General features: G+C 43.8%; 1 protein-coding gene across 2 annotated transcripts in view; it reads left to right on the top strand.

Annotated features, from left to right (window-relative positions):
- Setx (senataxin) overlaps window positions 1-3,946 on the top strand; it is a 100,624-nt gene extending 96,678 nt beyond the window's left edge. For both annotated transcript variants that reach the window (XM_045146645.1, XM_004654036.2), the window contains one exon: window positions 1,016-3,946. In XM_045146645.1, the coding sequence (XP_045002580.1) occupies window positions 1,016-1,738 (723 nt within the window). In that variant the 3' untranslated portion in view covers window positions 1,739-3,946. The remainder of the gene's footprint in view (window positions 1-1,015) is intronic.
- The last annotated feature ends 9,468 nt before the right edge of the window (window positions 3,947-13,414 follow it).

Below are 13,414 nucleotides of genomic sequence, written 5' to 3'. Positions count from 1 at the left end.
GTAGATACTTGACAGGGAACACACTGAAGGAAAGAGAAGTGTATTGCCCAACCCTTAGAAATATTTTTCCAGGCAGGGCATGGTGGCACACGCCTTTAATCCCAGCACTTGGGAGGTAGAGGTAGGAGGATTGCTGAGAGTTCGAGGCCACCCTGAGACTACATAGTTAATTCCAGGTCAGCCTGTACCAGAGTGAGACCCTATCTTGAAAAAAAAACAAAACAAAACAAAATTTTCCAGTTCCTCTACAAAAGTGACAAAGTAGGAGAGTATCTTTGAATCTTACCTCGGTAGGCCTTTGAGCCTGGGGTGGTGAGCAGTGACATGGCTTAGGAAGCCAATAAAAACTGTGGGGCTCTTTCTAGAACCATTACATTCTCAGAATTTCGCCTTCCAGAATCAGTCCATCCTGTTTCAGAATGTTTGTTGTGCAGAGGAGCTTCTGTGGTGGTGCTCACTCTTTTTTTGTATACTTTTTTATTTATTTATTTGAAAGTGATGGACAAAGAGAGAAAGAAAGAGGCAGATAGAGAGAGAGAGAGAGAATGGGCACGTCAGGGCCTCCAGCCACTGCAAATGAACTCCAGATGTATGCGCCCCCTTGTGCATCTAGCTAACATGGGTCCTGGAGAATTGAGCCTCGAACTGGGGTCCTTCGGCTTCACAGGCAAGCGCTTAACCGCTAAGCCATCTCTCCAGCCCTCCATGCACTCTTTAAGTGGGGTTGGTGCAGCAGAACTGAAGTGTCATTTTAATTAACATTAATATAAAGCTTACTACCTTTAGCATGGGGCACAGTGACAAGTTTTCTATCAGCTTATGACCAGTACTGTTTGTTGGTAATGTGGCTTTATCATTGTTTGTTTGATCTTATTTTTTCCTTCAACCCTTGTCTGCTTGGTAAGAAATAGATTAAGGATCTGTGAAAGTGCATTGTTTGTTCAGAACTGAAAGTTGGAACCCAAGCATAATGAATATTTCCTTGGTGTGTAATTATTTCTCTCTTTGTTTGAAGGAAAACCAGCACTGGAATGAACTTATTCAGGATGCTCAGAGGCGTGGGGCCATCATTAAGACATGTGACAAAAACTACCGACATGATGCAATGAAGATTCTGAAACTCAAGCCTGTGTTACAGAGGAGCCTGACCCATCCCCCTGCCATAGCCCCAGAAGTGCCCAGACCCCAGGGTGGCTTGCCTAGCAACAAGCTGGATGGTGGGCTTGTCAATACATCTTTTGCTTCTTCTCTGTACCACACACCCTCTGACATTGTTACTTCAAGAGACTCTGAAAGACCACCTCTTCAAGAACGACTTCGGGACCCACGACTGCTTAGGCGATTGGATGCTGAAGCCAAGGGAACATTTCTTAGGGATCCACAACCCATGAGTCCTCAGCACTCTGGAGCCACTCCTCCCTTGGGAGAGCCAGGCTTTCCTATGACTTACCAGGACCTGGGTGGTGTTACACCACCATCTACTGCCATAGTAGCTCCTCTGAATAAACACAGACTTCCCCTGCAGGCTGAGCCTCTAGCTCCCAACCCTGATGTTTCCACGAGTAAAAGGAGATATGGTGACCCAGATGGAAGGCTTAGTCACAGAAGAGAGCCCAGGGCTCTCCGTGAGGAGGAGCAGGAGAGACATGGCTCTCTGACCCATTATACACTGAGGAGCTCTGACTGGGACAAAAGGAGACTGGATCAGGACAGTGCCAAGCGGAGAAGGCTTTTATAGTCAAGCCAAGTGATGTGATTGTCAGCCACAGGCCTTATTGTAAACTTAATGACAGCTAGTAGGACCATCCAGCTAAAGTGATTGTTTTTTTTTTCCCCCTTTAAAAGTGTCTGTGTGTTGGGGAACATGGAAGTACATCCTTCTCCGAGCCATGTGTCATCGTTGATTTTTTATTTCAGTGGCAAATACTTCAATGGTGTTTGTGTACCTGTAATGGAGTCCTTGCAGTCAGAAATTTTGAAACGTTGATCTCTGTCCTCCTGTAGAGAAAATGGTCAGAGTAAATGCTATAAAAGTTGAAATGTATATTTGTATAGCAAATAGCAAAATCCTTTTAAAACTTAATTTGGTGGACTACTTTTCTTTCCCCTGCTTCAATAGTTTATCAGTTTTCAACAAAACTTTATATTTTTTAAAAAACAGGAAGACATGTCCTTTCAACCATTGCTATAATGAGACAGGTTTTTTAAACAGCTTGAGTAATTGGGAGGCAGTAAGTTGAGTTTGTGCTGGTGGGTCAGCGGTCTGTGGCTATTACAAAACTAGTTGAAATCGCCTGAGGGCCCTTTGGGAAGCAGTCATGTTGGAGAATATTGTGTTGACATGGAGCACTTTTAGACAAGGCACCTTGGCACAGGAGATTAACTGACAAGTTCACTTACCTATTTTAAGCTAATTTTTTTTTCTTTTAAAGTGGAAGAATAAATTTTGGATTGTCATTTTAGCCCCTGACATTGTGAAGATTGTATAAATGGTAGGGCCAGCCCAGCCTGGTAGAGTTTCCTCAGGTTGCTTCCCATGGGATTCCAATCACCAGGCCACCCTATGGTGGTATTTCAGACAAACTGGAAATACTCTGAAAAGAAGGGTAGCAAATGTTGACAACAAGAAGAGCTGATCTTTCCTGTGGTCTTAAGGAACCATCCGCGGTTGGAGTTCAGGCCTGCACTGTTCTACACTTAAAGGGAAGCAGCTCAGGATAGGAAGGTGCTGCCTAGTTGTGTCTCCTTTCCAAACAGCCACGCAAAACAAGCTTGCTGTCTCCACAGTTGTGACTTGTAGAGTTGATAGCTTACTGGGCAGGAAAACAATTCCCTGATAATGAATGCCCACCATTTGCAATTTTTTCTGTCATCTACTGCTTTGAGCAAACAATCTTAGTATCTGGAATTCTATTGGAGCAGATTTATTAAGAGCTTTGAGAAATAAAATTTGGTGCCAAAAGTTTGACACTGAATTTCATTACCTGTGAGTGTCTCCCACTGGTGCTCATACACATAACTTTGGATGATAGGGAGTAGACTTTGTGGAAGAGCATTCTGAGTCCTTGTTGCCTCAGCCTCCTGTTTTTGTGGTGGTTTGTCCTGGCTTGTGTGTGGCGGGGAAGTGCAAGGCAAGGGGTGGGGAGTGAGTCTGCTTAGGGCAAGGGCTTTGTGAGCTTGGCCCAAGTACTGTTTTAAGAGATCTCCCTGTTACTTTTAAGTTTACTTTCCTGTTATCTTGGTATAGAGACTTGTAAGGGTGACCACTTAGCTCAAAAACTGGAAGGCCTGAGAAAAACACTTGGGTCCAGACATCTACTCTACTCCTCATATTAATATGTAAATTAAGAAATCAGCTTGAAAAAATTTTTTCTCAAAATGCATACTTGGCTGTCCCCTACTTGAGCAGTATTCTTTCGAATGTGCTTTGATCCTTGTCCTTAGACTGTGTGCATCTGGCTTACTGCTCAAGTCAGATGATAAAAGAATTAGTGGGAGCACTACAGCATCCTGGTTTGGTTTAGTTGTGTGCATGTGTGGTGCTGGAACTAGAACCTAGGGCTTCAAGTGAACAAGCCCATGTCTTAGAACAGCTTCTCAGCAGAATATAGTTGTGCTTGACATTAGACTTGCAGAGAATTTCCTGTGTTGTGTTGTGGCCTTTCCTGAAGTGACTCATTGTGGTGCTGTGGGTGTGGTGAAGCACAACAGCTTGAAAAGTGACTGCCTTGTCCTTGCTGTAATACTGAAAGAAAGTGTCCTCAAAAGTCATTTCAGAATGAAATATTCTACTTAAAAAATGTTTTGCTTCTTTGTATCTGATCTGCCTCAGATTTACTGTGCAGCTTGTTTTCATGAATTACCAGAAGCAAATTTGATAAGTACATGTGAATAACTGCCTGTAAATGAGTTTTATAACACAAATGTACTAAACTATTTTCCACAATTAGTTGTTCGGATTGATATTTTTTTTGTAGCTTTTTTATGCCATGGATTTAAGATTGGAATTTGGCCAACAGTAACCCTGTTGTCTTTGTTCAAAACCTAAATTTTAAGGGAAAATGGCAGAATTAAAAGAAAACGTGTTTTAGAAGTATTAAATGTTACTGAGTTAAAGTATAAGGCACTACCAGTAACTCATTAGTCTGCCTCATGCCTGTGTTTTATGCTGAAGTTTAGTGGTTGAAATGAGTGTTTGAGATGGAGAAGTGTACTCTTCAGCCTGGTGCAGTCCTCCTTGCTCCCTAGGTCTTAGGGGAACCTTCTCCATGAGGTAAAGCACGTTGGCCCACTGTGTGTCACATATGAGCAGAGGTAGAAGCTCACCAGTGGGTTAGGGCAGAAAGGTGACAGGGTAGAACCAATGAACACTGACCCTGTGACAGGAGCTCCCAGTTGATGGCCAGGTCCCATAATTGCCAGGTTTATTAAAAGTAGAGCTCCTAAGAGCAGTAAGAAGACATGTAGTCACCTTGCCACCCTTGTGACTGTGAAAGGCACTTGACCTCACCTCAGCATCTTAAGCTGTATCCAGAGCACATGCCGTCCTGCTCTTCTCACCCATTCAGTGTGCACACACCAACTGCCATGATAATAATTAGCCAGATGACCTGATGAGAGAGGAATGCCACATGACGGTCACTTCATTTGCAGAATTTACTTCTGTGGGAGCAGTAGCGATGATAAAAGTTAACAGACATCCCTTTCTGGACTAATGCCCAGTTCCAGGCAGTCACCCCCACCTCTTGGGTATCACCATTTATTTGAGGAATAAATGATTCACAGAGGAAACTAAAATATAGCTTCAGCTTAAACAGGATTGATGGTGGGTTTAGCACCACAATGGCAGTTTGTGCACACAAGGGATCCTGCCATAACTCTTAGAAGGCTTGAGTTATTGTTACCCCATTCTACTGTACAGAAGGCTTGTGCTAAGCCATACATGATGAATGATGCCCAGAGACATGGGAGGAAGATGCTCCTCACATCACACCTGGTGGCTGGGACACAGCTGCCCTTGTCTCTAGGTAGCAAGGTGTTAGAATGGGAGCCTTCAACTTGGGCGTGAGCTTGAAGGCCTTTTAGAAGGGTCTGGTGCTCTGGCTCCAACCCAGTTTCTGAGTTAATGGGTTTGGTGCACAGCCCTTGTCCTTGAAACTCAATCCTAGGTAGTTCCAGTGAGCAGACAGTCTTTGAGCAGGGCTTCTGGTGGGTCAGCAGGGAAGAGATGCCTATTAGGGGTTAGATGCTGGTGCCTTGCACTGAGTCCACAAAAAAGCCATCTGGGCATCTGCTGCTGTTCAAAAAGGAGGTTGCCAAAGGCAGCACATTAGGGCCAAGGAAGGAAAGTGGCTTAAGACTTTGGACCCCAGCCGGGCGTGGTGGCGCACGCCTTTAATCCCAGCACTCGGGAGGCAGAGGTAGGAGGATTGCCATGAGTTCAAGGCCACCCTGAGATGACAGAGTTAATTCCAGGTCAGCCTGGACCAGAGTGAGACCCTACCTCGAAAAACAAAAAAAAAAAAAAAAAAAAAAAGACTGTGGACCCCATCAGAGGGGAGGAGGTCTAGGAAGATCCATAGGAATCAGTGGCCAATGAGGTTTCAGGCAACTAGCTCTGGTTCCAGCAGAGACCCCAGAACGGCTGCGGTTCAAGCAAGGGGCCAGCTGTGGACTTAAGAAGTGTAGCCTATGGAACACATGATCCACACATCCATATTTACTGTCTGCTATCTCCAATGTCTCCCACCCTACCTTGGAGAGCTCAGTATCAGGGTGAGCCTGGAGCTGTCCCTTTTTTGGGGATCTGACTCGCATCCATCTCCAGATCCTCACTGGGAACCCCAGATAGAGTAGCCCCGCCCTGCTCTCCCATTCCAGTACTATGGACTCCCAGGGCTGGGGGATGAGAGGGAGCTCAGGAAAGGGCTTGTTGGGCAGCCACCCAGGGATGACTCAGCCTTTGCCTCACCAGGTTCCACTTAAGAGTGTGGTGGCAGCAGCGGCCTGCTCACACAGCTCCTGTCGGCCCTGTGGTCTTAGCCAAAGCTCATCACAGGCTGCGGTGCCAGCTACACACCAGAGTTAAGTGCGACGAGGACTTGCCACCACAGGTGGCCTGGCACTGACTTCACCCTGTACAGAAGAGCCCCCAGGGTGGGGATTACATTGAACCTGGTGCCCGAGAAGGAAGCTCAGCCTGTAAATAGTGGGACAAAGCCTGAAAGACTGGCTGGAGCAGAGGAGCCAGATTCTCCGGGAGAGCTGGGTCTCTTGGTACGGAAGCTGTCGTTGATAACTTACCCATACACACTCATTGTTGAATGCTCTACTGATTGTTGACTCTCTAGGGAGAGTTATTTGGAAACGCTGATCTGTGTGGGTAGCCATCAAGCAACTTGATCTCGGATCCCTTAGGGTACCAGGGCCTTTGCCAGAGTCCTCACTTAGGGGTATCCTGTTGCTAGCCGCAAATACACAGCTCCTAAGAGATGAGTGCATGCATGATAGTTCATACAGTGTGCAGGCGTGCACAGGCATCTGCAGCAAGACTCAAGTGGCAATGCAAGATCCCTTAGATCTGAAGGCTGGGGCTGGCACCTTCCAGCTTATGAAGGCTTCCCCTTAATAAGCCATCTTCCGGTTTCCCCACGTCCACCTTCCTGGGATAGCTGCCCAGCCGGGCTGCTCAAGAGCAAAGGGCAATGCAGACCGCCTCCCAGTGGCTGTGGACGGGATGGCACCTGCTTGGCCTCCTTGCTTCGCAATCCACTTGGTTGGTCAGGGCCTCTTCCCAGTAAAGAAGAGACCTTAAGAAATTGGAAAGGCTAAGTCTACCCAACTAACCTGGAAGCAGAGTCCAGTCCAGCCTTTTTTAAACTCTAGAATCCACAGCCCCTGTTTGGCTAGTGTAACCAAGACCACTACTCTCCATTCACTTCAGCTCCTCACCCATGCCCTGTGATAGTACTAGCTCAGATTTTACCCTACACTCACTTGTAACCATGGCCCCACAACACCCTGGCCTCCCAGACCTCCACTTGCCTTATTCCTTTATGGGCTGCATACTTGCCTGGGCCATTGGACTTCTGCAATATTCAGGCTTCCATCAGCACCTCATCTTCAGAGGACTCCCCTGAAGTTGGCCCCGATCTGAAAAGGCTGGGGGCCTAAAACATGACCTCTGTTACCCAGGAAGCAAAGGGGCTGGAGAGATGGCTTAGCAGTTAAAGCACTTGCGTGAGAATCCTAAGGACCCAAGTTCGATTCTCTAGTACCTAGGTAAGCCAGATGCACAAGGTGGCACATGCATCTGGAGTTTGTTTACAGTGGCTAAAAGCCCTGGTGTGCCCATTCTCTCAAATAAATTAAAAAAAAAAAAGTTTTCTATTTTAAAAGTATTTTATTTGAGAGAGAAAAAGATAAAGAGAGAATGGGTGTGCCAGAGTCTCCAGCTACTGCAAATAAACTCCAGATGGGGGAGTTGAACCTGGGTCCTTTGGCTTCACAGGCAAGCACCTTAACCTCTAAGCCATCTGTCCAGCTGTAGCATTGTCACTCCTTTCCAAAGCCCAGGACAGTTCCATCTCTACCACCCTTCCAGAACAAAAGCATAGCATGCCTGTGGGGATCACTGATGTTTCTTTTTCTTACTCTTTTTTGAGTGTTGTGTGTTAGGTGTGTAGGAAAGGGAGTTAGACAAGGTCTCATGGTCTCATATAGCCCAGTCTGATCTTGGTCATGTGGCCAAAAATCACCTTAAACTTTTAAAAAAAATATTTATTTTTATGAGAGTGAGAGAGAGAGGGAATTGGCACTCCAGGGCCTTAGCCACTGCAAATGAACTCCAGACATGTGCACCACCTTGTGTACATGCGGTACCTGTGCACATACATCAATCACCCTGTGCTTCTGGCTTACATGGGTTCTGGGAGTTGAACCTGGGTCCTTAACCTTCGCAGGCAAGCACCTTAACCGCTAAGCCATCTCTCCAAGCCCTCCCTTCCTCACTTCTTCCCTTCCTCTCTATCTTCCTATCGTTCTCTCTTTCCTTCCTTCCTTCCTTCCTTCCTTCCTTCCTTCCTTCCTTCCTTCCTTCCTTCCTTCCTTCCTTCCTTCCTTCCTTCCCTCCCTCCCTCCCTCCCTCCCTCCCTCCCTCCCTCCCTCCCTCCCTCCCTCCCTCTTTCTTTCTTTCTTTCTTTCTTTCTTTCTTTCTTTCTTTCTTTCTTTCTTTCTTTCTGAGAGAGGGAGAGAGAGAATGGGTGTGCCAGATCCTCTAGCCATTGCAAATGAACTCCAGATGCATCTGGCCTATGTGGGTAATGGGGAATCAAACCAGGGTCCTTAGGCTTTGCAGGCAAGTGTCTTAACTGCTGAATTCTCTCTCCAGCTCCTCTTTTTAATTTTTAGAATATTATTTATTTATTTGAGACACGGACTTCCGGTTAAGATGGCGGCGTAGGTACCACGCCAAAGCAGACTAGGGGGAAAAAAGACCAAAAAAACTCAGCAAAATACACACTTTTACTAAAAAGTGAGCTGTATAGGAAATTGAAGCAGCAGCAGAGAAGTAGAAGAGATCCAGAGCATCCAGAGCCCGCACAGGCCGGCAAAAGCAGCCCTGGCAGCTCCGCCAACCGCGGCAGCGGCAGTGGCGCACCACAAAGCCGTCAGGCTCGGTTCGAGCTGCAGGAAAAGCCAGGTGTGGGGATTTTCCCCTCACACCCCGCTCTCCGCAACTCAGGAAATGTGGAGAGAGAGCGGCAGTGAGCAGCGGAGGAGCAGACCATGAGGTAGAAGAACACGTGGAACAGCAAGAGACCAGAGCAGCTGTGGCTCCCTCCCTTCCCCCACTGCCTGAGCCCAGCTCCAGTGAACAGGGCAGTGCTCCCTGGACCGGACACGCCAGCTTGAGCCGACAGCGGGACCCAAGCAGGAGCAGAGTTCGGCAGCAACATCAGTGCCTCCGCACCGGTAAAAGTAGCTCCAGCAGCAGCAGATCCAGTAGTGGCAGCAGCAGCAGACCCAGCAGCAGCAGCTTCAGAGGCAGCAGCGGCAGATCCCACAGCAGCAGTTTCAGCAGCGGTGGTGGACCCAGCAGCAGCAGCTTCAGCAGCAACAGCGCCTCCAGCAGTGGCAGCTAAAGCAACAGCAGCAGAGGCAGCAGCAGTGGCTACAGACCCAGCAGTGGCAGCTTGAGTAGCAGCAGTTCCAGCAGTTCCAGTGGGTGCTGATCTGCAGGGCCACACTTGCCAGGCTTGGTCTGCCCTGCAGGAAAAGCCAGTGCCCAGCTCCAGAAATTGAACAGCAGCCCGATGACCCAGCAACTTGACTGAGACCAAAATCATCCAAGGTAACTGGGGTTGCACCAGGGAAGGGTCTCACTTGGTCACAAGCTGACTTGGATCCCTCAACAGACCAGAAATATTAACCTCTTTGTTGATAGAGGATCTGGTCGTTATAATAACTACTCTTGCATACATACTTGGGGCTGTTTTTGATTGGATGTGTACAGTGTTTAGTTAACTTTTAGAATCTACCTGTACTTTATTCCACTCAGCCTACTTGAATACTCCCATAGCAGGGAAACTCAACCCCTAGGAACACCTTTGTAGATACTCTGAGAGTCTTAAGAGCCACACCTAACACCTTAAGCTCCTACCCTGAAAATTATATAACATCAAATCAATTGATACAGCTAAGAATACCAGCTAGCTAGAAAATCCAAGCATTAACTTAATCCAAGATGCAAAAATATATACATTATAACAGAAGAAACACTAAAAAGCAAGACAATATAAATCCACCTAAAAGTATTAATGCATCAGAAATGACCTCCAGTGAGAATGAGTTAGAGGACATGCCTGAGAAAGATTTCAAAAGACTGATTGTAAATATGTTCAAAGAAGTCAAAGAACAAATCAAAGGAATCAAAGAAGAAATCAAAGAGGACATTAGAGGAATCAAAGAGGAAATCAAAGAAGACGCAGGACACCAATTTAATGAAATAAAGAAGGCAATACAAGACATAAATAAGGAAATAGAAATAATAAAGAAAAATCAGTCAGAATTACTAGCAATAAAGAACATAGTTAATGAAATAAAAAACTCTGTAGAAAATCTCACCAGTAGAATAGATGAAGGAGAGGACAGAATATCTAAGCTAGAAGACCAGGTGGCAGATCTAATACAGTCCAACAAAGAGAAAGACAAACTTATAGAAAAATATGAGTGGGAATTTCAAGATACTCGGAACATTATGAAAAGATAAAATAATAAGAATTCAGGGCATAGTAGGAGAAGAACTCCACTCCAAAGGCATAGTAGGCATCTTCAACAAAATCATAGAAGAAAACTTCCCCCAAATTGGGAAAGAGGTGCCCATGCAGATACAGGAAGCCTTTAGAACCCCAGCCAGACACAACCTGGAAAGAACCTCTCCTTGCCATATCATAATCAAACTACAAAACACACAAACCAAAGAAAAAATATTGAAAGCAGTTAGAAAAATCAAGTTACCTACAAAGGTAAGCCCATCAGGATCACAGCAGATTATTCAACACAAACTTTAAAAGCCAGAAGGGCTTGGAGTGATGTATTCCAAGTTCTGAAAGATAACAACTGTCAACCAAGATTACTTTATCCTGCAAAGCTATCCATTCAAATAGACGGAGAAATAAGGACTTCCATGACAAAAGCAGGTTAAAGGAGTATTTGAAGACAAAACCAGCTCTACAGAAAATACTTGATAGAATTCCTCCATGCTGAAGAAAAGGAAAAGCACACATATAAGGAACCTGGAAAAAACAAGCAATACTCAAATACTAGTTAACACAAGAGAGCAAAGGTAGAACCAGAACCACACACACACAAAGATTGCAAGCATAAATACACACTTTTTAATAATATCTCTTAATATCAACAGACTCAATGCCCCAACCAAAAGACATAGGTTTGCAGGCTGGGTTAAAAAGCAGGATCCTTCAATTTGTTGTCTCCAATAAACTCACCTTTCCACAAAGGATAGACATTATCTTAGGGTGAAAAGTTGGAAAATGGTGTTTCAAGCAAATGGGCCTAGAAAACAAGCAGGGGGTTTGCTATCCTAATATCAGACAGGGTAGACTTCAGTCCAACGATAGTCAAGAAAGACAAGGAAGGTCACTTTATATTGATTAAGGGCACACTCCAACAGGAGGACATTGCAATCCTAAACATATATGCACCTAACATGGGGGTTCCCAAATTCATCAAACAAACACTATTAGAACTAAGGTCACAGATAACACCAAACACAGTGGTGGTGGGTGACTTTAACACCCCACTCTCATCAATTGACAGGTCATCCCGGGAAAAAATAAACAGAGAGGCATCTGGACTAAATGAGGTCATAGAAGGAATGGACCTAACAGATATATATAGGACATTTCATCCAAAGGCTGCAGAATATACATTTTTTTCAGCAGCACATGGAACATTCTCTAAAATAGGCCATATATTAAGACACAAAGCAAATCTTAACAAATTCAGGAAAATTGAAATAATTCCTTGCATTCTATCTCACCACAATGGAATTAAACTACAAATCAGTAGCAAGAAAGGCTATAGAGCATACATAAAATCATGGACCTAAACAATACACTACTAAATGATGAATGGATCAATGAAGAAATCAAGAAGGAAATCAAAAAATTTATAGAGTCAAACGATAATGAGAACACAACATATCAAAATCTATGGGACACAATGAAGGCAGTTCTAAGAGGTAAATTTATAGCCTTAAGTGCCTATATTAAGAAATTAGAAAGGTTGCAAGTAAATGACCTAATGCTTCACCTTAAAGCCTTGGGAAAGAAGAACAAGGCAAACCAAAAATCAGTAGATGGAAAGAAATAATAAAGATTAGGGCAGAAATTAATGAAATAGAAACAAACAAACAAAAAAAAAATCCAAAGAATTAATGAAACAAAGAGTTGGTTCTTTGAAAGGATAAACAAGTAAAACCCTTAGATAAACCCTTAGCAAATCTGACCAAAAGAAAGAGAGAAGAGACACAAATTAACAAAATCAGAGATGAAAAAGGTAACATCACAACAGATTCCAGAGAAATTCAAAAAATCATAGGGACATACTATAAAAGCATACACTCCACAAAGTATGAAAATCTGAAAGAAATGGATGATTTCCTTGATATATATGACCTACCTAAATTCTCAGACTTTTAAGGAAGAGCTAATACCATTGCTTCTTAAGCTTTTCCAGGAAATAGAAAAAGAAGGAATTCTACCAAATTCCTTCTATGAGGCCAGCATCACCCTGATACCAAAACCAGGCAAAGATAGAGCAAAAAAAGAAAATTACAGACCAATCTCCCTCATGAACATAGATGCAAAAATTCTCAATAAAATATTGGCAAACAGAATACAAGAGTACCTCAAAAAGATTATTCACCCTTACCAAGTAGGCTTTATCCCAGAGATGCAGGGATGGTTCAATATATGCAAATCTATAAGTGTAATACATTATATGAACGGGTTGAAGGACAAAAATCACATGATCATCTCATTGGACGCAGAGAAAGCATTTGACAAAATCCAACATCCCTTCATGATAAAAGTCCTACGGAGACTGGGAATAGAAGGAACATATCTCAATATAATAAAAGCTATTTATGACAAGCCTACAGCCAACATATTACTAAATGGGGAAAAACTGGAATTTTTTTCCACTAAAATCAGGAACAAGACAAGGGACTCTCCCCACTTTTATTTAATATAGTTTGGAAGTCTTAGCCATAGCAATAAGGCAAGAGACACACATAAAAGGGATACAAATTGGAAAGGAAGAGATCAAGTTATCATTATTTGCAGATGACATGATTCTATACATAAAGGACCCTAAAGACTCTACTAGCAAACTGTTAGAGCTGATCAAAACCTATAGCCATGTAGCAGGATACAAAATAAATACACAGAAATCAGTAGCTTTCATATATGCTAACAACAAACACACAGAGGATGAAAGCAGAGAATCACTCCCATTCACAATTGCATCAAAAAAAATAAAGTACCTTGAAATAAACCTAACCAAGGAAGTAAAGAATCTCTACAATGGGAACTTTAAAACACTCAAGTGAGAAATTGCAGAAGACAGTAGAAAGTGGAGAAACATCCCTTGTTCCTGGATTGGAAGAATCAATATTGTGAAAATGGCAATCTTACCAAAAGCAATGTACACATTTAATGCAATCCCTACCAAAATTCCAAAAGCATTCTTCATGGAAATAGAAAAAACAATCCAAAAATTCATTGGGATCACAAAAAACCTCGAATATCTAAAATAATACTGAGCAACAAAAATAAGGCTGGTGGTATCACCATACCTGATTTTAACCTATACTACAGAGCCATAGTAA

Source organism: Jaculus jaculus, chromosome 1 (assembly GCF_020740685.1).
Source record: "Jaculus jaculus isolate mJacJac1 chromosome 1, mJacJac1.mat.Y.cur, whole genome shotgun sequence".
Classification (NCBI taxonomy): domain Eukaryota; kingdom Metazoa; phylum Chordata; class Mammalia; order Rodentia; family Dipodidae; genus Jaculus; species Jaculus jaculus.
This window is presented reverse-complemented; position numbering and strand designations above follow the sequence as displayed.